The sequence below is a fragment of the Heloderma suspectum genome, chromosome 3 (assembly GCF_057233095.1).
Source record: "Heloderma suspectum isolate Gila_16-S chromosome 3, 16-S_ref, whole genome shotgun sequence".
NCBI classification, from domain to species: Eukaryota; Metazoa; Chordata; class Lepidosauria; order Squamata; family Helodermatidae; genus Heloderma; species Heloderma suspectum.
The window spans coordinates 236,700,386-236,725,594 of record NC_139460.1 but is presented as its reverse complement, the minus strand read 5'-3'; the positions used below and the strand labels follow the sequence as shown (position 1 = coordinate 236,725,594).

Here is a 25,209-nt window from a genome sequence, read left to right as displayed (position 1 = left end):
AGGGTTTCGGGGGGAGGTGCGGAATGCCTCCCCCCCACCGCGAATCACCCCGTCAAAAAGGTAAGTGACTTTCGTACATCCCTATGCAAAATGCATGTTTTTGTGAATGTGCATATTCACAAGAATGCACATTTTTGCACATATGCAAATATGTGCATTTTTGTGATCACCATTTTATTTTGCAAAAAAATGGCAACTGCCAAGCTCAATGAGGCCGCTGGGGTGAGCGCGGGCTGCTCACTGAGTGTGGGCAAGGGGCGAGCGGGGCAGGAGCTCAGCAATCAGGGCTCAGGGGTGCGGGCGGGGCGGTTCCACCGGATTCCTGGATGGAATCGGGTGCCCGTGCCATCCCTACCTTTCCTATGGAATTCCTTGCCTTTGAGATCAAGCAGGTGCCAACACTGTGTTGCTTTCAGCCCCTCCTGAAAACACTGTTATTTCTGGAAGCCTTCCTTGAATAATCAGCTGTGGTTTATCAAACTTGATTTTATCAGAACTATGTTTCTTTGGTTAAAAAAATTAAAATACTTTAATATGGTGTTTTAGTCTTTATCTTGTCTGCTGTTCACAACTCCAAGGACTTTGGATGTGGAGCAGTATACAAATACCGTTAAAATAAATAAATAAAGTAAGTAAGTAAGTAAGTTTAATTTGGCCTTAACTCAAGTTAGTGATTGAGAAATGGTGCCACATTGCAGTGTTTATTCCATTTAACATAATATTAAAAAGTGTAATCTTGAGAGAGCCCACCTGAAGTGGAAGGAATGTGAGATGTTTTGAAATTGTGGGTCACAAAACTACAGTTTCTTGGTGCTGGCCAAGGTGCCCCAGGGGCATAAATATAGACTCATGTCACACCCTTTATTTGACTGCAGATTTCACTTTGGAGCCACAGGGCAAAGAAGGCCTTGAGGCTGAATAATTAGCAGTGAACATCTGTGGTGTGGTCACATTTGTAACAACAGAGTCCTCTGTCCTATCTCCGCAGCGGTGATTTATGTGTAAAGACATCATCCTACTGAGTAATGCTGAGCTGAAATTTCGCAGAAAAGAATTTCCTGATACTAGGGATGTCAGAGAATTCCGCCACGGACTCCAGTGAGGCCGGATTACTTAGAATCCAGCCCCTGGAATCCGTGGTGGAACGGCCTCCCCCCCTGCCACCCCGTGGAATTCCCCTGGGACAGAGTCTACCTGGCAGCGGATGCAGCAGCTCCGGCGGCTCCGGCGGCGGTGGATGCGGCAGCTCCTCTGGCTGGTCTCCCGGCCATTGCCGGGCTGCTGTGGCCGCAAATGGTGGCTCCTGCCTTTTGCTATGATAGGCTACATAAATACTTATGTAGCCTATCATGGCTTACAGCAAGGACGCAAATGACGGCCGCTACGATGGCCGCCATTTGCGGCTGCAGCAGCCCGGATGTGGCTCCGTGGAGCCGCTGCAGAGCGGAGCCAGCCAGGGAGGATTCCGGGGGGAGGGACGGAGCACCTCTCCCCCACCGCAGATTGCCCAGCACGGAGCCAGGTAAGGCTTTCATATATCCCTACCTGATACATATTTGAAAATTTTCTTTTTCAAGCTTGTCTTGAACTATTGGAGAATTTCAGTCTTCCCCTGGAGAATATCCAGCAAACTACCTCCCCCACTTCATTGTGATGTCTATGAACAGGGTGGCGAATTTCAAGTGCAGCTGTGGATCCAGTTTTGATTCCTTCCAGTCCTCCTCTTAGCCTATTGCTTCCTTCATCCACTAGCATGAACAACATAACTGTAGTGTTTCATTCAGCATTATCATGGAATAGAATAGTAGGGTTGGAAGGGGTCTACAAGGCCATCGAGTCTAATCCCCTGCTCAATGCAGGAATCCAAGTCAGAGCATCCCTGACAGATGGCTGTCCAGCCTCGTCTTGAATGCCTCCAGTGTGATAATTGGTTCCATTGTCGTATTGCTCTAACAGTCAGGAAGTTTTTCCTGATGTTCAGCCGGAATCTGGCTTCCTGTCACTTGAGCCCATTATTCCGTGTCCTGCACTCTGGGATGACGGATGATTGAGAAGAGATCCTGGCCTTCCTCTCTGTGACAACCTTTCAAGGACTTGAAGAGCGCTATCATATCTCCCCTCAATCTTCTGTTCTCAAGGCTAAACATGCCCAGTTCTTTCAGTCTCTCTTCATAGGCTTTGTTTCCAGTCCTGATCATCTTCGTTGCCCTCCTCTGAAAACTTCTCTAGTTTGTCTGCATCCTTCTTAAAATGTGTTGCCAAGAACTGGACACAGTACTCCAGTTGAGGCCTAACCAGTGGTGAGTAGAGGGAAACTAGTACTTCCTGGGATTTGGAAGCTATGCTTCTATTAATGCAGTCCCAAAAGAGCATTTGCCTTTTTTTGCAGCCACATCACACTGTTGGCTCTTTAAGTGAGCCAGAATTTCTCAGAAGACAGTTTTGTAAAAAATTATCTGAGACATTTCTTTTTTGCTTCCAGGCAAACTTTTAGAGAATTTCACCTCTCCCACCCCCCACACAAGAATATTCAGTGAATTCCCCCCTCCCAATTTCACCACTCCAAAATAGTGTGGAGAATTTTGGAAAGCAATTTTTGTTCAGCCCTAATACTGAGTGTTGATTTCTACAGCGTCTGCATGCAGCCAGAAGTGTGTTGTCTCTTTGAAAAGCAAGTGCTTGAACTGTTTCTTCATTTGCTAGATAGGAATCTTTATGCATGGATGAGGCAGCTGAATAAATGATCAACTGATCAAACAACCACTGAGCCAGACTGCAAAATGGAAGTAATAAGGTCCTATCCAACGGAGTTGCCGTTATGATTATGAACAGCAGAATGCTCAAGAAATTTATCTACTGCTTAATAGATACAGTCGTTCCTGTCATTCTGAGAATAGTTAAAATCTCACAAACAAAATATTATACTTTTATAAAGAACAAGGCGAGGTAGATGAATTATGAAACAAGCTTCTTGTGAGAGATACTTATCATTAATAACCATGACAGGAGGGAAACTGCTGTTGCTTGAGTAATTAATAGTGTTCAATATTACATTTTTATTAGTCATTTTGCAAGATAAAATTTATCTTCAGCAATCGTGCAAGGAGAAGAAGGATTAATTGGTCTTAATATTTGCATATTTGCATTCATAGGCTTTGCAAGTAATCTAAAAGTAATCAATTTTTTTCTTTCTCAGTTTAATGTTTTATATTTTATTTGTGTGAAAAGCATATATACCTCAGAGGCCAATCCTTTCCTTGACTAAAAATAGATTTTATCTTCTTGGATTTTTTATTTTAGAAATGTTAACCCATTCTCTTCTATATTCTATGGCAAGAGGCTTTTGAAATGCTATAACTGATAAATAGCATTTATCAGTTATATAATGTGCTGGACAGTGCCTGGAGACTGTAATGGGCTGGATGAGGGCCAATGAACTGAAGCTAAGTCCTGACAAGACGGAAACTCTGTGGATTGGTGGTTCCTGAGTCCAGGAATTGGATAAGCAACCTGATCTGGATGAGGTTGCATACCCCCTGAAGGATCAAGTGCATAGCATGGGAGTACTCCTAGATCCATCCCTGTCACTGGAGCCCCAGGTGGACTCTGTGGCCCAGAGTACTTGGAGATGGCTTCAGCTGATTCACCAGCCACGGCCTTTCCTGGACAGGGATAACCTAGCCACAGTAGTACATGCACTGGTAACTTCCCGATTAGACTACCGCAATACACTTTATGTGGGGCTTAGGGATGTTAGAAAATTCTGCAATGAATCCCAGGGGGGGCGAATTCCAGTGAATTTGGCCCCCCGGAATCCGTGGCATAACGGAGCCCCCCACCCCCCCACCCCACGAAAGCCCTGCGAAATGGAGTCTTACCTGGCTGTGGCTCCAGCTCTGGCTCCGGCGGTGGCAGCGGCTCTGGCCGCTGCCGGGCTGCTGCGGCCACAAATGGCAGCCATCGTAGAGGCCGCCGTTTGCGTCCACAGCAGCTAGGGATGTACGAAAGTTCCGCCACGGATCTCAGGGAGGTCGAATGCCAGCGCATTCAGCCCCCCAAAATCGGTGGCGGAACGGCCCGCCACCCCCCGCACCCCCCCCAGGACGGGACTTACCTGGGGCGGATCTCCCTGGCGGCGGCGGCAGCTCCAGCGGCAGTTCGGCGGCGGCCGGTCTTCCGACCAGCCGCCGCCGCCGCCATTTCCAAGTTTTAAAAAAAACAAAAACAAAAAAAGTGATAGGCTACATAAACATTTACGTAGCCTATCACGGCTAAATTTTAAAAAACACCGTGATAGGCTACATAAATGTTTACGTAGCCTATCACGGCTGATTAAAAAACAAACAAACAAACGCGCGTACGCAAATGGCGACGCCCATGGGCGCCATTTGTGTTCCTTATTTTGGCACGTCTAGTCTACGTAAATATTTACGTAGACTACAGCGAAAATAAGGGGAACGCAAATAGCGTAGCATCTATTTATTTATCTATATAAATTAGGGATGTACGAAAGTCACTTACCTGGTCTCGCAGCTTGCTTCGCGGTGGGGGGGAGGCGCTTCGCTTCTCCCCCCGAAGTTCAGACCGGGGGGGGAGGCTTCCCACCTCACCCAGCCGAAATTCAGGCCGGCGGGGAGGCTTCCCGCCTCGCCCAGCCGAAATTCAGGCCGGGGAGAAGCGCCCCGTCTCCCCGGCCACGAACTTCAAAAGAAAAAAAGAAAAAAGCCCCGTGATAGGCTACATAACGATTTACGTAGCCTATCATGGCTAGATCTGCAAAGTCAGCCATGATAGGCTACGTTAATTGTCAGGTAGCCTATCATGGGTGACTTTAAAAAAAAAAAAGCGCGTACGCAAATGGCGGCCCCCATAGGGAGCCGCCATTCGCGTTCCTTATTTGGTCCCTACAGTCTACGTAAAGATTTACGTAGACTACGGCGAAAATAAGGGCAACGCTATTTGCTACATTATGTAGCCTATCACAGGGGCGTTTGTTTTTTTTTTACTTTTCTTGTAATGGCAGCAGCGGCAGCCGGTCAAAAGACCGGCTGCCGCCCCTGCCCGTGACGAAGACCTGCCAAACCGCCGCCGGGACCAGCTGCCGCGAGCGACATTCATAAATGTAAGTCCCACCCCGGGGGGGTGGCGGGGGGTGGCGGGGGGTGGCGGGGGGGTGGCGGAGAATTTCTCCCTGAACCTTCGGAGGACCGAATGCGTTGACACTCGGCCCCCCGAAGGTTCGGGGAGAAATTCTCCCCCATCCCTAATATAAATATTTATGTAGACTAGACGTGCCAAAATAAGAAACGCAAATGGCAGCACCCATGGGCGCCGCCATTTGCATACATGCGGCTTTTTTGTTTTTTTTAATCAGCTGTGATAGGCTACGTAAACATTTACGTAGCCTATTACGGCTGACTACAGGGACGCAAACGGCGGTGGCTATGGCTGCCACCATTTGCGTCCCTGCTAGCCAGCGGCCGGATGTCCGGCCGCTGGCGGAGCTGGCCGGCGGCTCCACAGAATTACTGCGGAGCGGAGTCGGCCGGCCAGGATTCGGGGGGGAGGGACGGAGCACCTCCCCCCCCGGCCAGAATTTCAGGGGGAGGGACAGAGCGCCTCCCCCCCAGCATCAGCATAATCCACGAACAGGTAAGTGACTTTCGTACATCCCTAGCAGCAGCCCAGCAGCGGCTGGAGGCCCTACTGCGGGTTGGCCCAGCCGGCGGCTCTGCGGCCTGGCCGCGGAGCGGAGCAGAGCTGGCCAGGCAGGATTCCAGGGGGGACGAACGGATCGCCTCCCCCCCGTCGAGGATTCCAGGGGGAGGAATGGATCGCCTCCCTCCACCTGCGGAACCCAGCGGAGCCAGGTAAGCGGGGTTTCGTACACCCCTAGTGGGGCTACCCTTGAAGACGACTCAGAAGTTGTAGCTAGTACAAAATGCAGCAGCTAGACTGCTGACTGGAACATCTCATAAATATCATGTAACACTAGTTTTAAAGGAATTGCACTGGCTACCAATATGTTTCCGGTCGGAATTCAGTTTTCAAGGGCTCCTTGGAGGCCTCTCTCAGTCTAATCCAGCAGTAGCTAAGTCCAGACACAGACAAAGGGATTCCTTTCAAAGCTTTATTCTTCTTTTACAACTTAACAACTCTACTGTTTGCAACTAGATCTGAGAAGCACAATACCTATGCCCTAAGTTGGAACAGTTGGTCCCCATTTGAAAGGGAATTACTGGCAGACCCCTGAACTTAAGGATTAGGGAGAGTCCCTCCCCTTTTCCCTTGAATCCTCTGGGCGCAGCCGTTGTTTGTGCGCCAACCAGGCACTACGCCTCCTTTCTGCGCCCTCCATTTGGCGTCGCTCTCTGCGTCGGCGTCGCGTGTCCACCAAGTCTGCTATCCGCGCTCTGTCATTCCTTGGACTGCTATCTAAGCTAGGAATGCTGGTGGGAGGAATCTCCGTCAGCTGTTGGCCCTAGGAAAGAGGAGCGCACTCCTCTCCCAGGAGCGACTGCTCTTCCTCAGAATCAGAACTACTCTGGGATTCTATGTGCTCAGTGTCCACCCTGACATCAGTTTTGGTGATGACACTTAAAGCCCTAAGCAGCTTGGGACCTCAATATTTGAGGGGGCCCTCTCCCTATATATGCCTGCCCGAGGACTGAGGTATGTTGGAGGGGCCCTCCTCTGAATCCCACCAGTGTGAAAGATATACTATGGAGGGACGTGGGAGAGGGCTTTCTCTGCTGTGGCGCTCCGGTTGTGGAATGCCCTCCCCTTGGAAGCCCGACTGGTGCAGACATTGGTTTTCATTTCAGCGCCAAGTAAAAACATGGCTTTTCACCAAGGCTTCGAGGGCTAAAATCATTCCCTAAATTAGCACACTGTTTTAACTGTTTTATTGTTTTAGATTTTAATTGGCATTAGCATGTTTAATGTATAATATGTTTTTAGCTGTTTAAATTATTTATTGTTTTCTACTGTTTAAATTTTATCTGTACGCTGCCCTGAGATCTTAATGATATAGGGCGGGATTTATTTTTTTAAAAAAATAATAAAATAAATCTGTATGAATCCCACACTGTGCTGGTAATGCCTGTTTGAAGTGATTAGGTGGGTCAGACAACTAACACAATCATTTCCTACACCAATCCCTGACCCACCAAATTCCTTCCGACAAGATGTTACTAGAGGAGTGGGAGATGTTTTACTAAACCTTTTTACACTAAACTATATAACCTCCATGGGAGATAGTAAATAATAGCAAGCAATTCGATATTTGTTATATTGAATATCCTTGAAGCACCAATTTTAATTTGGAATTACTTCATTTTCATGATAAAATACCTAATATTTATATTTAATATCTAATATTGTTACCTCCCAATATTTGCAAAAATGTTCACTTCTTTGTTCAAATCCCCCTCATCTGCCTCAGTGACATAATCACACAATAAAATCTAATTTGAAACACTGCATTGTGACATCATCATTCCATTCAAGATGACTGGTCTCTGATTGGGTGGGATCATTAATGTCACTGATCCAGGAATAGGAGGTTGGCAGAATCTGTTTCTGGGCTGGAGCTCAAGGAGCTTCCATTGGTTCGGCCCCCTGGACTCTGGTCCATTTTCTGTTGTGGAGCCCAACTTGGTCTGCAGTGAGTCAGGCCAGTTAGCGGATTTTCCTTGTTTTTTAATTTGTCCAAATTACAGCTGAATTTTGTGATAATTTGTGTAATGTGCGCACATTGTGCAAAGTGCAGCCGCAATCTGTGCGAATTATGCACATTTCAGATGCAATTTGCACAAATCTCTATTTGCACAAATTACTGCTACACACACACACACACACACACACACACACTCCACACACACAGAAAAAGTCCCTGGAGTTTGGGGGAAACCTGTGGCTCAGCTTGCAAATGCAAGCCAAGTTGGGCACGCTGCAGAACTCCATCAAGCCCCAAAAGTACCAGATTTCCAAGCAACCGACACCTCTACCCAGGAAAGAGGAAGTAACAGTCTTCAAGGGGGAAGGGGGAAGGCACTAAGGAGCCAGCAGCCTAGGGGAAACAACAGGGCCAAACAGGATTTTTTAAAAGTAAATTTTAACAGTTTAGTATTTTGGGGTGTTTCCACTTCACTGAAACCACTAGTTTTGGCCCTCAGATAAGAAGTAGAAAATATTCAATACACACCAAGTCGCAACCTTGAGAACAATGCAAGCTTTCTTCCAAAAATTGCAATAGCGTTCAGGGTTGTAAGTGGGGATTTCTTTGTCCATTTTTTTGAGCTTCAACAAAATTCTTGTATGTCCCTAAGAATACTGGGGCAATTTTTGTATAAATGTGTTTTAGGTAGGCTAGCAAAAGGAAAGCAGCAAGGGGAAGGACTGTAAAAGGAGACAGAGAGAGAATGGAAGGAAAACATCTGCCAACAGTGTGTTCTTCTACAGGATCATACTTCATATTTGTTTAGTATACAACATTTGGAAATACGTAAGTATAGTGTGAATATATATTATTCAAAACTGACATATATAGGAACCCATAGTGGAATCAGGAAAGAAACTCCAAGGACACTTCCAAAAACTCATAGAAAACTAACCACATAAAGTGTAATTACACTTTCCCCACTGACTGATCTATTTATATGGATTATTCTGTGGAATAATCCCATTACATTTCAAGCTGTTGAGGAGATCAGTACAGTGGTTAATAAGTTAAAATATGATAAATTCTGGTATACCATGGAATTTTCTAGGAAGTTCAAAGAGCAATTAACGCACAGATTACAAAAATTATTTTCACAATTAAGAAATGTCCACCAGTCTTGATAGATGCTAATTTGACTGGATTTTACAACCTACCTACTATAGGTGAACAATTTATGACAAAATAAAATACAAAAGGGAATACAAAAATATCATTCTACTTGGTTTAATACTCACAAATAAAATATTAGGTGATCAAAATGCAAAGAAATCACCATGGGGAATATGACCAATTTTGAGCAAAACCTGTTATAACTGAAAACTTGTAATAGCCTTTATCAAAAATATGTAATATATTGATGGCATGTGACTATAAATACTGAAGACAACTGGAAAGAGATTTACAAACCTACATACCTGTCACACAGAAATATCTGTGTATGACAGGTCATGCAATTTCAACAAACACAGAAATTAATGCCTTCTTGGACAGTAAGATTTGGACCCTGGTAGAAGCAACCCAGTCACTCATGGAATGATTCCCTAGGGAGCTAAGTGGGGTTAAGAGTCATATGAGGGAGTTTTTTGCCTTTCCACCAGAATCTCAGTATCTGGGAGAGGAGTGAGTGACAGCCTGTGAGGGTGACTCTGCCAGAGGAACTGGGAAAAGCACTACAGACACCAAACAGGCATAACTTGGAAGCCTTGCATTGCCACCACCTCTGCTGTGTCATTGGCTAGAGATCTTGAGCCAGGTTCTCCTGAGTCTACTGAGACAGGAAACAGAACTGGCTAGAGGAGGAAGCCCCTCCCTCAACAGGAAGCCATTGCTCTGTTCCTGCATCCTGTCTCAGGGAAAAGGGACTTCCGATGTCCCCCTGATCCTGAGTGAGAACCACCTGTGGTAGAATGGTAAAAGAACATATGGAACACAACAATCATGTGCAAATGAAAGTCTATTTTTAAGGTTTGGCTAACATTGGCAGACCTTTGATTAACTTTGTGGACACCTGGAAAATAAAAATGTTATAGTGAAATGGAAATAACCACTGCAAAAATATGTGTACATGGAGATTATGAATACTACAAAGCAAAAAGACTTACATTATAAATTACAAGCATAAGCAGCGTGTATATATATATATATATATACATACATACATATACATACACACATATATATATATACACACACACATGTATATATAATTTTAATGTATAGCGATGAGATTACTGTACATAAACACGGTTAGTTTTAAAAAAAGAATAATCTAAACTAATCTCTAATTGCTTAAGGGTGACCATGTTCATCTTTAAAGATCAAGTTTTTAAACGTAAAGAATAACATTCCATAGACAAGCATTTTTGGCAGTATCGCTTTGTACATTTTCTGTCTTTTCCTTTTAGTTCAAAAATAAGATCACTCTTATTTTTCCCAGGAGTTAAAGGATTTGAGGAGCTTACAACCAGAAGTCTCACCGGGGGGTAACTACCCTGCTTCCTATGGTAAAGCAGAGAAATGCTCTTAAACTTTATAGTGAGAAAAACCAAAGAATGAATCACTTGGGATTCAATGCTCTCAATCCCTATTGTCGAGTTGTTGTTAAGAAAAGGCTACAAGAGTTTTAGTCAAGAGTTTTGTACTTAGAGCTGCTACTTCCCAAGATTGAGCAAGAGAAAAGAACTGACATCTTACTTTATTTTGGAAATGAAACAATTCATCCTGATGCTTTAAAGAGTTTACACATTATAAGACATCGATGAGGATTACTGGTCATACACGTGTAAGGTATACACGTGTAAGGCAGAGGAAACAGTTGCATGAGATCTAGGGGTCAAGGGAATTCTGGCGCAGTTGTTTGCAGTGGCAGAATACAGTTCTCCTTAAAAAATATACTCTCCGGTGAAATAATTTGCCCCCTTTGTGCAGTATGGTTGGGAAAAAGGAGACTGCAGTGAACTAAAGGGCTTTGGAAGAATTACAGATTGATACGTGAACATGGCATTTCACTACACCACAGATTACATCTGTGAAGGAATTGGCAATAATGGAACACAACCTCCAGACTGGACAATTTCCACCAAAAGTTAACAAAAGAATACTGTGTATTCTATCAAATCCTGTGATGGATTTGGTATATATGCCTCAGGTCAACTTACCACTGAGAGGATGAGGAACTGTAAATTGTTTCTTCTTACTTGTGATGGACGATGAGGAAAGCTTGCGAGAAAGAACAGCTCCTTGTTTCTTTCCTGAAGCATCACCCTGCTGGGTTTTCCTCAATTGTACCATGTGTTCGAGTTTCTTCAGCCGTTCTTGTGAACGGGAAATAAACTGAGGCTTATGAACTTCCAGAGCCTCCTAAAAGAAAAAAGAAATTATTTTGATTCAGGGTGCAGAATGCAGAGGGCATCATCTAATCATTCCTCTGTACTGATCTAGTGAAAATCCTGTTTCTCAAGAGTTTAGGGTAGTATCCAACATCCATGGAAAGTATCAGCAAGTTTTCTTACAACTTGGAGATGGAAACTGAACTGAAACTTTCAGATGTAGCTGCTCTAATGGAACATCTCTGGACAGTGTGGGACCTTGTACCGGAACAGAGAAAATTGATATTATGATATACCCTTTTATTTGCCATCATTCTGCAGCACTGGAAAGACCAGAACATCCCACCTATCCACCAATGGACTGAGGATCTGTCTTCACTTGCCCTACATGAGCTGACAACATAATGTAGACACCATACTGTAGACTGTCATTCCTCACCATTGGCTATGCCGGGTAGGGAGTTGTAGGCCAAACCAACTGAAGGGCCACAATGTGCCCACCCCTGCTGCAGAATTTAGAAGATGAGCAACTACCATACTTATATGAAAAGCATACACTGACAGTTATGCCTAACCAGGATAAGCTGACCAGCCAAATCCTAGCTTGCATGATAGAATAACTTCTGGACAACTCTGAAACTGACTGCATGTAGCCTTTATCCCCCTTAATCTCCTCCCTACTTCTCTTTTCCCAACTTGACAAGTAGTTATTTTACAGTATGTATGTTGTGTAGTTGTATGTTGTATTAGACAAAATTGAAAATCATTAAAAGTATTTAAAAACAACAACTCAGGACACAGAACAAATGGTTTGGCTTGAAAATTGCTATATTAAGCAAGACTGGATATTTCTGCAAAATCTGATGAAAACATGTCTTGTTTTTGCAATCATCAGTTTTTATGTATTTAAGAATGTCTTAGGTTTTGGGGTTGGATGACCTATGCAAGGAGGAGGACAAGGGGACCCTGCTAAATAATTCTCCAGGACTTCTCACCACCTAAAAGCTGTTTCTCATGCTATTTAATATGTACATGAAACCACTCTGAAATGTCATTCAGGGATTTGGGCAGAGGTGTCCCCACCAGCATACTGATGACACCCAGCCAGCACTGTTGTGTCCTTTAAATAAAATAAATAGGCCACTTCCATTCTTCTTTTTAAAAAACATACCCTTATCTTATCAAAAATAATGCACAAGGGACAGGCAACTCATTGTAAAAAGGATGTGTTTTTTTATTCACACCCCCCCCTCGTTGTGTTCTTCAGACCCAAGAAGATGTTGTACAGGAATCAATCAGTCTAAGACAGGCAAAGTAATCCCTATCTAAGGGCACCTACTGTAGTCACTACCTTACTGAGCTGGTTCTGAACAGCCAAATGTCTTTAAAAAATAGAAAGATAGCACCTATCTGCAAAAATATACATGGAATACTATATACGCTAAAAATCGCATCCAGGCATCCTGGCTATGTGTACAGTAGTCCTAGTATTGCATAGGTTCTTTTTAAGCCCTATGAGACTCTGAGGTACTGGATCATACCACCACACAAAAGATTCTTGACACTGGGGCAGAAGCATATTCCTCAGTCAGAGTCAGAGCTGGCTGCAAGCCTGAAATTCAGGAATATAAACTACACTGATCTCCTACAAGGCTCAACAAGAATTTAACTTCAGGCTTCAGCTACCAGATCAGTAAGGACTTGTAAATGGAGAGCAGGGGGGGGGGAGGTAAGAGTGGGATCAATGGAAAAATGGACAAGCAACATCGATTTATAGCAGGGGCATCCAGGATACCGAGAGAAATTAAAATTGCAAATGACTCCTGAGCCCCTTTCTCAATGTATCATAAAAGCAAAATCATTCTTGAACAATTAAGAGGAGATTCAAGTGACCTGAGTGTTTTGCTGATAAAAAGAGAAACAAAAAAGTGACTTTTTGCCCCCACAGGGTTTCCAGGAAAATAACCATCAGAGGATTGAGAGTTAGCAGAGAAAACATTTGGATATTTTACCCTGAGAGTCAGTGGGTTTACAGGAATTTTCTCAGGCTCAGAGCAGACCTCTGGCTGCTGGAAGGCATCGTGTTTCTCATGAGGAACATCTGGTTCATGAGCTGTGGAGGTTGTTACCCTATCGACTGTCTCATTCTTCTCACTTTTCTTATGCTCCTTCCATTTGATAGCTGAGCCACAGAACTTATAATCACCTTAGAAAGAGATAGATCTTTATTAAGGGGTGTAGCTAATTTGGACGTGGGTTCTTCTTGACATCTTTGGATCTGGAGGTTAATTTCTAGAAGAAAATGTCAAGGCATATATGGAGAATTCATTAAGATGAGGAGGTATGGCATTACGCTTGTTTAACCCAGGAAGCCCCTCATACAGAACAAAATTTCATGAGTAAGGAGAATTATTTTGATCCTTCCTCCTCAATTGGAGGCTTGTGAGATGAAAACTAAGGCCTGGTGTACATGTGCAGGAAAATGAGCTGCAGAATCCTGAGAAGATACACTGAGAGCATGCCTTCACGCAGGTGGAAGATGCCTTTTTTCTTAATGCTCACCAATATACTTTTAAAAAAAATCTCTGCAAGTTCTTCCTGGATGCAGCAGAGGGAAAGAAGGGGAGCAGGGCTATTCCATTGGCTCTGCTGGGAGATCAGTTGCCTCTGGCTCTCCCTCAAAGTTCGCCTAGTGGGGGCAGCAGAGGGAGAGAAGGGAAGTGGGGCTATTCCATTGGCAGTCCTGCGAGACCAGCTGCCTTTGACCCTCCCTCAACTGTCACCCAGCAGCAGCCATATCATCAGGCCTCCTAGATTCTTTCCAGCCCAGCTGGTCATTAGAAGAACTGTAACGTTAAGAACTAGTACTGGAGCTTGCTTTTTTCCTCCTCCTTCCTTTTGTGCAGCCTCCGGGCAGGGCCTATCTTGTTTTTCATTGCTCTGTCGGCTCTGCTGGGAGCCTTTTGAGTTGAAGGGCAGGGGGAAAATGCTTTAAAATAAATAAATACATTAATAAATATACGCATACATAAACTGGCACTTCAAGCAGAAAGGTTCTGTTCCAACTCATTTCATGCTGTGTAAGTTTTCTATTTGCATGGAGGGTTGTTGTTTTGGGGGGGTTTTTAGTGCAGGGGAGCATTGAGAGGCTATAATTCACACCCTCACCCCCACCTGCAGTCCAAATGGAGCTTGCATTTTGCACAACTTTCTACTGATGAGAAAAAACAACCCTCCAAAGTTCCCGGATTTCGGGAAAAGCCCATGGCTCGGCTCGCAAACGCAAGCTGAGCCAGGTGGGCGGCGCGGATCTGTTGGGCCCCCAAAGGGCCAGATCTTCAAAGGACTGACATCTGTATGTTCATTTCTCAACTCGCTGTGCTGAAATACCATAGCCTGAACTCTCCCAAAATTCAGAAATCTTTGTACCACTTTGCAAGGTAGCCTAGTATTACTAACCCAGCATTATATTTTAGTATCCCCATGTGGAATATTGTGGGGGAAGGAGGGGACTGAAGAATAGTAGCTTGCCTAAAGGCTCTTATTATGTTCATGGCAGGGGGAGATTTAAACCGGACAGCTCAGCTCCCAATTCACATTCTTAGCTGCTACACTAAATCAGCTCTCAATAATATATACACTTTTAGTCAATTTAGATTTGCTGCACTGATAATGAAAGATAGTAGAATATGAATACATATTGTATTGTTTCTCAGTGTGACTGAAGTTCCCCCCTAAATCTTGCAGAGGTTTTCCTCCATTCTTACAGTATTGATTTGCATATTCAATAGCCCTATTTAAGCACTATTACTATTAAATGAGAAACTAATAAACAAATGCTAAATTTTTACTTCATTATAAATGTAATTAACCTAGGTTTTTAACATTGTTTTCCTTATTCATAATCATACTTCATTGCTCTTTTATGATCACTATTTCTTGCATAATTTATAAACCCCAAAGAGCACTTTGTGTCCAAAATGCAAACAGAAGTTTGTAAACTACATTACAAGTGACTTGCTGAAAAAGATACAGGATTAATCTAGAACAGCAAATTAAATCTTAAAAAACACTAAGATGCACCACTCCTACAAGTGTGACAATAAGCCTATGCTTCCTGCCAAACAGATTTGGGGTATTAAATATCTTGGAACAAAGCCTATTTCAGATTGGTTCAAATAATCAGTTGCTGTAAGGAGAAAACACTTTTTCCCTTGCGTCATGCTAGAAACTCGATGTTATTCTGTCCTAATGAACCAACATTTTTCTGCACCTGTTTAACAAAAGTTGCAAGTCCTCTTCCCTACTCATTGTTTGCTTTTACTTGGGCACATTTTTGCTGAGCCAAGATCTTGAAACTTGTTCTCCCTGAAGAGAGGTCTGCAACATGAACGGAAACCCGAGTATTTGTTTTGGATATTTCTCCAGGCAAACAGCTCCATAGACACTGCGATTACACTTGATGAGCTGAGCACAGTCTACATTTACTGTGCTATTGGAGGAGCTCCGTATGTATACTCCCATTTTATATACAGATTTGTTTCTAATGCTTCTTAATAGGCTGCCATGTCCTACCTGCCTGAAGCTCCCGTTGCACTCGGTGGCACTGATGCCCGCTCACATTGTCACGCTTCCTTATGACAGTGTGCACTGTCCACACATGGCTAGTGTAAAACAAAATGGCCACTGAATGAAAAGTTCTCCTGTGGCAGGGGTCCTCAACATGGCGTGCATGGGGGCCTCCAATGGTGCCCGCAAAGCATCTACTCCCTGCCCCCTTTGAAAATGTATTTTTAATTTTTAAAAATCCAATTTAATTATTTAAAAAAACACCCAATCTTCTTCCCCACAGACCTTTCTCCTTTGTTCTCTCTCTCTCTGTCTCCACTCCCAGCTTCCAGCCTTATTTCTGTCCATCGCCTCACTGTTTCTCTCCCTTCCCTGTCCTTTGCCTTCTTCCTTCTCTCCTTTCCTAGCCCCTAGCCTTGCTCTTTGTCTCCCGCTAGCCCCTTTATCTTGCTGTTTCTCTCCACTCCCAGCTTTTAGCCTATTTTTCTCCCTCACCACCTCTTTATGTCACTGTTTCTCCCCTCTCCTAGCCTTGCTCTTTCTCTCCCCTCTCCCCCTTTGCCATGCTTCCCCCCTCCTTCCCAGCCTCTAGCCTTGAGGTTTCTCCCACCCATCACCCCATCACTAGCCAGTCCCCCACTGTAGCCATTCTGTGACTACCCACATCCTCCATGAAAGTTGTTTGTGGTGGCACCCACAGCAGTTTCTCAGCTTCCCAAATGTGCCGATGGGTGGGGACTCCTGCCCTGTGGGAAAGAGTATTGGCAGGAGATGGGAAGAGCCAGGGGTTTTGTAAGGCTCATATGCACCCCCCCCCCCAATGAGGATGCTTACTGAGGATTAGGTTGCTAGATGGCATGGAACTGGGAATACAGTGGGATGGGCAAAGGGGGCACCATTGGGGCTTAATGAGTTACAGACAATGGGTGAAGCAGCCATCTTGATTCAGGAGCTCCAGGTTCAGCAGCCAGAGAGCTGAGAAGAGCATTCTGAGGAGTACAGAAAAATGCATAAAGATGGCTTTAATAATATAATTTCGCGTTTTTGGACCTAGTATAATCTCTGGTGCATCTCAGATGTCTACAATAAATAGTTTGACCACAGGGCATTTTTGCCCTGTGAAAGGAGGATAAAATACTGTAAAGGAACTGGATATTAAAGTATATATTTGGATGTCAAAAATGTTGCAAGAATGTGCATGTTTTGGGATGTATGTTTTGGGATTCAGTGTATTTATAAATATAGAACATTAAAAAGCATTCTGTGTTTCTAACAACACTGGCTTATTCTTTTCTGGTCTCTATAGGCTGTGGCCAACATCTTCAGTTTATAGAAATGGATTGAGGCTGCAATCCTAGGGCTTCTCCACACGGGGCTTATATCATGCAATCAAGATTGGTTACTTGCAGACGTTTACAGGTCCTTTACATGACGTCGTCAACCTCCAGGGCTCCTCCCATAGTTTATGAACTTTATCCCACCTTAGCAAACACAGGGAAAGTCCGATTTTTCTCTAGGAAGCGGGAAGAAGCACTTTATTTGCTGTGTACTTCTGTAATGGCACAGCAGCACCATCTAGTGGCTGTAAAATGAAACATATAGAACTTGCCAAGAAATAAAAACAGTACATGTCAGCCTGTGTAAAGGAGCCGATCTTAAGATCCCACAAAGAAGCCGGAAGCAAAAGCCCCGGTAAGGTTGCAGGATTTTAGCCCCATGTGGTGAAGACCCTAAATGCACTTACCTTGGAGTGCAGCACCACTGAAGCACCACTGAAATCAACAGGGCTTACTTCTCAGTGGACATGTATAGGACTGGGGTATAAGTGAAGCAACTGCTTTCTAATCCAAACTATTCTTCTACAACATTTAAAAGCAGATAGATGCAGACAAGCTTCCCATTAATAGTGTACCTTTTGGTTTGATCATATTTGACACACAAAGACTGTACTCCCAATAGCCAAATAAAGAGTTATGGCTTACCTTTTAGGAACGGATCTTTCCTGTAGATATCATTTTCATCCCATGCTGTTTTTGATAAACACTTGATATGGCACCCATAATCAGAAATAGATATTTTTGGTTTTGAAAAGCTTTGGGCCTGACTCTCTTTGGACTCTGAAGTGCCTTTGGGCAGATGTTTGTTTTTCGAAGAAATCCTACCTTCCACCATGAATTCTTTCTTGGATGGTTGCTGCAGAAAGGAGGCAGGTGCAGTTTCATGGTATTTGTCTCTTCTTGTGCACTGTTTTTCATTGCTTCCTGAGAATGCTTGTGAGTCTATTAAAAGTTAAGGGGAGGGAAATCAAAGGTGGGAAATAGGTAGCAATGCTTAAAATATCACTCAATACCCAAGGCTCTTTCTGCAAAGTTCCTTTGAATGTTTTTTGCAGCACTGCATGTAACATTTTTTTAATTTTAAAAGCTTTAATTCATTAATATAGCTTCACACCTTTGAAGCAGTGATGCTGTGTCATTGCTATCAGAAAACTGCATGAGATCATTAGCCCCCTCACTTCCTTGTTCCCTAAACTGCTTTTAATCATGTTATTCTCTTTCCTAACAAGACTACCTGTGATTACAAATTAATAGCTTCCTAACTAGCACAAAGACCAACGTTTCATTTCCACAGCACAAGATTGTATGCTATGCAATTGTCAAGAACACAGGCCACGCTTCATAAAAGACACATTACTGGTATAAAGCCAAATTTATTTTGCAAACATATTTCAGTGGCTCCTGGTAGGTTTGATCGAGGCATTTGGTGGCAGTTTGGTTTTCTCTGGCATCTTCCTGGCAGACATTTAACACAGAGGAAAATGTGATCTGTACAGCTGTTCTGCTGAGATTCTTGGCAAGGGAAGATGGGAAGGTTAGGTGAACAATAAAATTTAGTCCGGGTGGAAAAAAACAGAAAATGAATGGCTTTTAGCTCAAACTGCTAAGCATTATTGGGGTTCCTCCATAAGACTGATGGTCAGAATCACCCCACGTTTTCCCCCTGCATGGGCCACCAGGAAAATTCACTTGGGATTTGGGAAGGAACTTGAGTCAAAGGGCTCAGACAAGACAAAGGTCTTTTATACCTGCCAGAGTTCTCATTCCTCGATTCCCAAAGAGATTCCATGCTATGTAGCAACACAAGGAACAGATGGTGCCATCAGTGGCAACTCTAGCTGGACCTTCTTGCAAGCCCACTGTGGTGTGCAATGCAGCCAATTTAAACTTGCCTAGAGGCCAGTTGCTAGATGCTTAAAAAAATCAACCTTTCCAAAAGCATTAACGCTATCTTATCACATGAATTGTCAGTCACCCCAAACGGCATGTCTTATGGTTCCCCCGCCCCCGCTCTATAACCAGTTCTAAGATTCACATGGAATGTACTTCTCTTCTAGGCTACAACCAATGTACATTGCTGTCATGAGGCTTTTCATGTCCTTCCCCTAAGCCAGGTTTAGTCTGTGTGCCCATGTGTGCATTCATGTGTGTGTATACGCTTGCGTGTGCATGTGTATGTGTACATGTTTGTGGCCAGCTCCCTATGTCCTCCCCCTAAACCTGACCTGTCAATGTATATCTGCATGTGGGAAAGGGAATTAAGAAGTATTTGAAGATACTATTTGGGATGAGCTGGGATTTGGGCCTGGTAATCATGGCAGCAACTCCACATTGCGTCTGCCTCAGTGCCTCTTCATTTACAGAACTAAGTAAGGTCTGGCCTGGGATGGGAATGAACATAACATGCATATTCTACAGATTCACAAACTATCAAATTGCCCCAATGGGGGAAAGGACTTGACACATTTGCATACTTAAAGGAGTTTGTTTTGAGATGCAAAGGGGACTGTGAGTGTCTGTTGGCATATTTATCTCAGCTCTAGTAGGATCATAAGATACTAAAAGCCTCAAAGCAGAATTGTTCATTCTTCGCATATGAGCCTATGCTATCAGCAAAGAGACTGAATCATAGAGATGGCGGAGAATTTCTCCACGAATGTTCGGGAGGCCAAGTGCCGATGCATTCAGCCCCCCGAAAGTGTTGGGGAAATTCTCCCCCGGCCCCCCACCCCCCCCCGGGATGGGACTTACCGTGGCCGAATGTCCCTCTCGGTGGCGGGTCCCGGTGGCGGGTCCCGGTGGCGGGTCCCGGTGGCGTTTCGGCGGGGGCGGGGGCAGCGGCCGGTCTCCCGACCGGCTGCCGCCACCGCCATTACAAAATAAAAAAGTAAACAAAAAACAAAAAACACACACCCATGATAGGCTACGTGACGATTTACATAGCCTATCACGGCTAGATTTCCAAAGTCAGCCGTGATAGGCTACGTAAATAGTCACGTAGCCTATCACGGGTGACTTTGGAAAAAAAAAAGCGCATACACAAATGGTGGCGGCCCATGGGCACCGCCATTTGCGTTCCTTATTTTGGCACGTCTAGTCTACGTAAAGATTTACGTAGACTACGGCGAAAATAAGGGCAACGTAAATAGCGTTCCCTTATTTTCGCCGTAGTCTACATAAATCTTTATGTAGACTAGACGTGCCAGAATAAGGAACGCAAATGGCGGCGCCCATGGGCCGCCGCCATTTGCGTATGCGCTTTTTTTTTTTCCCCAAAGTCACCCATGATAGGCTACGTGACGATTTATGTAGTCTATCACGGCTGACTTTGGAAATCTAGCCGTGATAGGCTACGTTAATCATTACATAGCCTATCACGGTTCCCCCCCCCTTTTTCTTTCATGGCCGGGGAGACGGGGCGCTTCTCCCCGGCCTGAATTGTGGCCGGGCGAGGCAGGGCGCCTCCCCCCCGGCCTGAATTTCGGCTGGGCGAGGCGGGGCACCTCCCCCCCTCGCCTGAACTTTGGGGGGAGAAGCGAAGTGCCTCCCCCCCACCACGAAGCAAGCTGCGGGACAAGGTAAGTCCCTTTTGTCCATCCCTACTGAGATCTGCAAAAGTGACCTTGGGAAGCTGGATGAAATGAACTACAAGGATAAGATTGCACTTAGCCTTCTGTGGGAAATCATAGACATCCAGACTTGGCTACTGTCACAAAAAAGCCAAGTGGGATCTGTAACAAAACGTTGCAACATGGACTGCTCCTATTCAGGCTTCCAGCCAGTCAAGATACACCATTCCATTCTCCCCACTCTGTTCCAGGATAATCCATTCCATTCCCCCTCCCTGTTCCAAAGTTGTCATCATTCCATACCCACTGAGAATACTCAGTCCTCATTGGACTGTTTTGCCCCCACCCCAGAGGATTTTTCCTTAAAAAGAAAAGAAAAAGAGTGTAGTCCTGCAAACCTTGGGAAATCCCCAAGCCTGCTGATACCTCCCTCTTCTGTGTGGATGGTGCCACTTTGGCTATATAAACGTTGACACTTGGAGAATAGAGAATAAGTTCACTGTTATTATATATAATACCTTGGCAGGTGTAACATTCGTCTGATCTACAACAGTAGTTCCTACATTTTTATGTTACTATCTCTGGAACAGAGGGATCAACATTTCCCTGTAACATAGTTACTTCGCAAATACTGGAAAATACTTTAGCTCTACTTTTTCTCACCCTGCCCCCAAATTCCGTAACTTCTAAAACATATCTAATTTATTGTCTGTTGTATGAGTATTATCCCAGTGGAAGATGCAAGGAATCACTAGCTAGTTCAACAATCTTCTTGGTAATGGAATTAGAGTAAGTTGGCCTTTAATTACAGCAGCTAAACTAAAATAAACCTTTTTGGGAGAGAGAGAAAAAAACTACAAAAAAACTCATTCTGCTTGGCAATAAGAGTTCTCTCCAGCTGTGATTTCTATTAAATTGTGATGGTTTCACTGCAAACTCTTTCTGCAAGCAGGGCTGGTTCAAGTTCTCTGGAGCCACTCAGCTGGAGCCCTCATTCCATGTAATCATTCACTTTCCTGTCTCCTCTGCAAGATAAAGTCTAACATTAAGACTGTACAATCCACATCTCTTTTGCAGACCAGTAAAAGATAATGGGGTTTGGGCACAGAGGCATAGACTAGTGGGCTTCCCTGAGAAAAGATGGGCAGCAGAAACCTACGTGCATGAGACAGAAAGCAGTGAACAATTACAATCACAGCATTCCATGCCATTGCCGTAGGGAGACATTGCTGTAACCTGATCAACCTAACAGTAGTAAATGGCAAGGTAAACCCCCCCCCCAAAAAAAGAAAAATAATTTTCTTTGAATGCTGCAGTTCTTCCCAGAAGACTGTGGCAGGGGAACATGTTCTGACACTCTGCATTTGCCTGCATGAATGCTTTGTAACATTGCACTGATACATCAGAGAACTACAATCCATCTTGAGCATCTGGTCAATCAATGGAGATTTGTGTGTTTTGTTTTTTTACACCCCCCCCCATGGGGGGTATGGAATTTCAGAATGAAAATGGGAGGGGGGAAGCTTAGATCCTCCCCTCCTGGATTGTCATGGTCCTGATCAAAATTGGCCCTGCTCATGCTTACACACAAGCTCTGTTACATGTGATTAGCAGAACTTTTAGTTTGGCCTTCATCAATTTAGCAAGACTCAGGAGGAGGTTGTAATTAGTATGTAAGAACACCAACCTGTCAGATAGAGGACAGGCAGCTCGGATCTTGGAGTACTCTGTCCATCCTAAGCCCTTCCAGCAAGAGCCTAGCAGGGTGAGCAGAATAGAAGAGCCTTTCTTAGCCTGTTCATCCTCCACTTTAGCTATTTTCACTATATGGGCCACTGAGCCCATCTGGGACAGGGACAGTGGCTGAGAGGCCTTTGGATCTGGTGAATCCATGTCCTCTTTTCTCCCCTCCCACCCATTGGCACACACCCATCCTGCCCTCTCCTTCCTCTTCCCAAAGTCAGAGCTCAGGAGGGGGAGATTTCCACAGCAGCTGCTGGAGGGAAATCTCAGCTCAGACTTCTCCCCCTGAGGTTCTAGTACTATCTACAGCCTCAGAGGGGAAATTCTCAGCATCCTATGGCCCCTCAGACACCAATTCAGGTGATATCAATCAGGACTTGAACTGATCTATGTGTACGGATAGTCTTTGATGTGAACTGCTTGTGGGCGCACAATTAGCCTTTACAGCATGACTCCACTTTCCTGACCGGGATTGACTATACATGCTTCCAAATCAGGGCAACAGCTAGCTTCTTTGGTGGTCTTGCCACGCTACCTACCTGCTTCCCTTCTTCTTTATCTGCTTCCCACCCTTTCTGACTGCAGTTTCTAGGAATGGCTGAATCAATGCATTTTGGTTTTGCCAAATTTCTTGTTTCCCCAACTGTACGTTTGTTTTGGCCTGTGTTCCATCAAATGTGGCAAAATTCATTTTTTAAAAAGTTCACACTAAAATTCATACCCATTATGTCTATGTGCATTTTCCCTAGTCTATGCATACTTGTTTGCACTTTGCCTAGTGTGCATACTTTTTGCAAGTGGTTTTCCCCTAAACACGTATGGGCACAATTTCCCCTAATATACTCATTTTGGTAAGCACTTTCCCTTCATTGACGCATTTTTATGTTCATTTTTTGCGCTGCGAACCAGATTGCAAAATTCTGAAAAGCGTTTCAACATGCTAATGCATTCCAGTTTGCATATAGTTTCGGCAGGTCCAAATCTGGTAAGTTTGTACATATGTCCTGACCTGATTAATTTCTCCTACATCCCTAGAAGTTTCCCTGCATTCCTTCCTGCCCAGCCTCCTTTAGATAGAGTCCTCAACTGAGACCACAGCCTACGATTGATGCCTCTGATTTGTCTTTCTTATGCTAAATGTGTACATACCTACAAGATAAGTTCTGGCTAGGTCCTTCAGAGGAATTTGTACAAGCACCCCTGCTTGATTTTGGTCCTGATTTTGTTGGATTCTAGCACTCTGTGTGCTTGACTCTGCATTACGGCCCATGCTGACTGCACCAGGTCACAGCAAACTTTTGATTTTCACATGACATTTCTTCATGCAGAAACAAGGACATAAGCCTCTGAACAGAATAAAGAAATGCTGGATCTAATCGATGTAGGCCCAACTGACCCAAAACACAATCTGATGCACTTGCTGGGAAGCCATGGAAACACTAAAGGCCTCCCCCATCAGCACATCTAATAACTGAGAAAAAAGGAGATCCTCTAGTCATAGGGGTTACCTCCTTGTGTAAACACATCATGAGCATGGTACTTCAGGTGGGTAACACCATGTTTATACAGACACATACACACACGCACATGTAGTGTTTTCCAGACTGCGACTCAAGTAACCAGATTGTAGCACTTCAGTATGAAAGCAGTTGGGAACTATGTGATGAAAACTGAAGGAAGTATATAATGGTCATTGACTAGCTTGAGGGGGATAGGTTTAGCTGTGTTTATTGTTTATTGCTTTGTGTAACATCAAGTTGATCTCGATCTCTCTCAGGTCAAACATAAATCCATTTAGTTTATTGTTTTGTTGTTGGATTGAGACAGAATCAGCAGTGGGAAAACATGGGAGGATTATAAAGGGAAAATAACATCATCTGGACCCCCTGCTCCCCGTAAAATTATGTGTCTGAAGCAGGGCAACTGCAGGTTAAAAACCTCATCCAGATGCACCCTTAGGGTCAAACTACATTTTATGTTAATTACATAGCATGCACCTGAAACCGCTCCTTGTTTCTTACTCTACAGTAAGCACGCATGCCCACAATCCATATCAGAACCACTGTGCACTAGGAGGGGAGGTTTAAACCTTTCCCCCAGTGGCTTGCTTCCTGATATCCCACCCCCCACCCCGCCCCAGCTGTCGGGTTTAAAAATCAAAAAGTCTATGCTGACATCAATGAAGGCATTTTTTAAAGCCCTGAATATTCAAAATGGCCACCACTACAACAAGAAGCCCCACAGGGAAATGCATCCATGGTGGCCTCCCTTATGTATGAAGCAGGTCAGAAAGTTAGGGTGTTAGTTGAATGGATGGCAGGGGCAAGAATGGATGGCAGAAGCAGAGAGGAAATTGGCCTGCTCAAGCCGCAAACCAGTCTTATAGTAAGTAATCCTGGAGGGAGACATTACAGTCCAGAGGAATGCATATCATGAAAATAAAATAAAATAAAATAAAAACTCCCCACCCCATACTATACCAATATGTTTCAGGAGTAAGGAAAGGAGAAAGGACACCTTTTCCCTTTCCCCCTCTCCACAGCCCCTCGCTACTATGAAATGCTCAGGTTTCAGGCTGGAAGCAATCCAATACTATGCAGGGGAAGTCCAGAGCATGTGTATGTGAAGAAGGAGAAAAAAGTGTTCTTTTCTGCTTCCTCCCACTTGAAACATCTCCCCTCTCCCACAAGGCTTGAACAGTGCTACAAGAGTCCTATTTTAGGCTGGCTGGTGCCCAGAAAAGTAGCACCCCTTTTAGGGAGTGAGGATACATTGCAACATGGTGTTGCAGGTACTACACGTATTTATAGGAAACTGTGATACTTAAGTGAGGGTACATTTATTCTCTACTGGGGATCCACCCATGGTGCTCCACGGGCATGCCATGTATGCCAGCCATGGGAAGCTTCACACAGTGCATAGTTAAACTACGGAATTTG

At 44.3% G+C, this 25,209-nt stretch overlaps 1 protein-coding gene across 4 annotated transcripts in view; it reads right to left on the bottom strand.

Annotated features, from left to right (window-relative positions):
• C3H10orf90 (chromosome 3 C10orf90 homolog) overlaps positions 1–25,209 on the bottom strand; it is a 357,993-nt gene that overhangs the window by 44,138 nt on the left and 288,646 nt on the right. For 2 of the 4 annotated variants that reach the window (XR_014788775.1, XM_084841445.1), the window contains 3 exons: positions 17,604–17,900; positions 13,065–13,258; positions 10,882–11,083 (listed from right to left, as the gene is read on the bottom strand). Coding sequence is in view for 3 of the 4 variants with exons in the window: in XM_084841445.1 (XP_084697571.1) it covers positions 10,882–11,083; positions 13,065–13,258; positions 17,604–17,900 (693 nt within the window). In the remaining variant the exon portion in view is untranslated. The remainder of the gene's footprint in view (positions 1–10,881; positions 11,084–13,064; positions 13,259–17,603; positions 17,901–25,209) is intronic. The other 2 variants (XM_084841447.1, XM_084841446.1) reach the window with 1 other exon arrangement.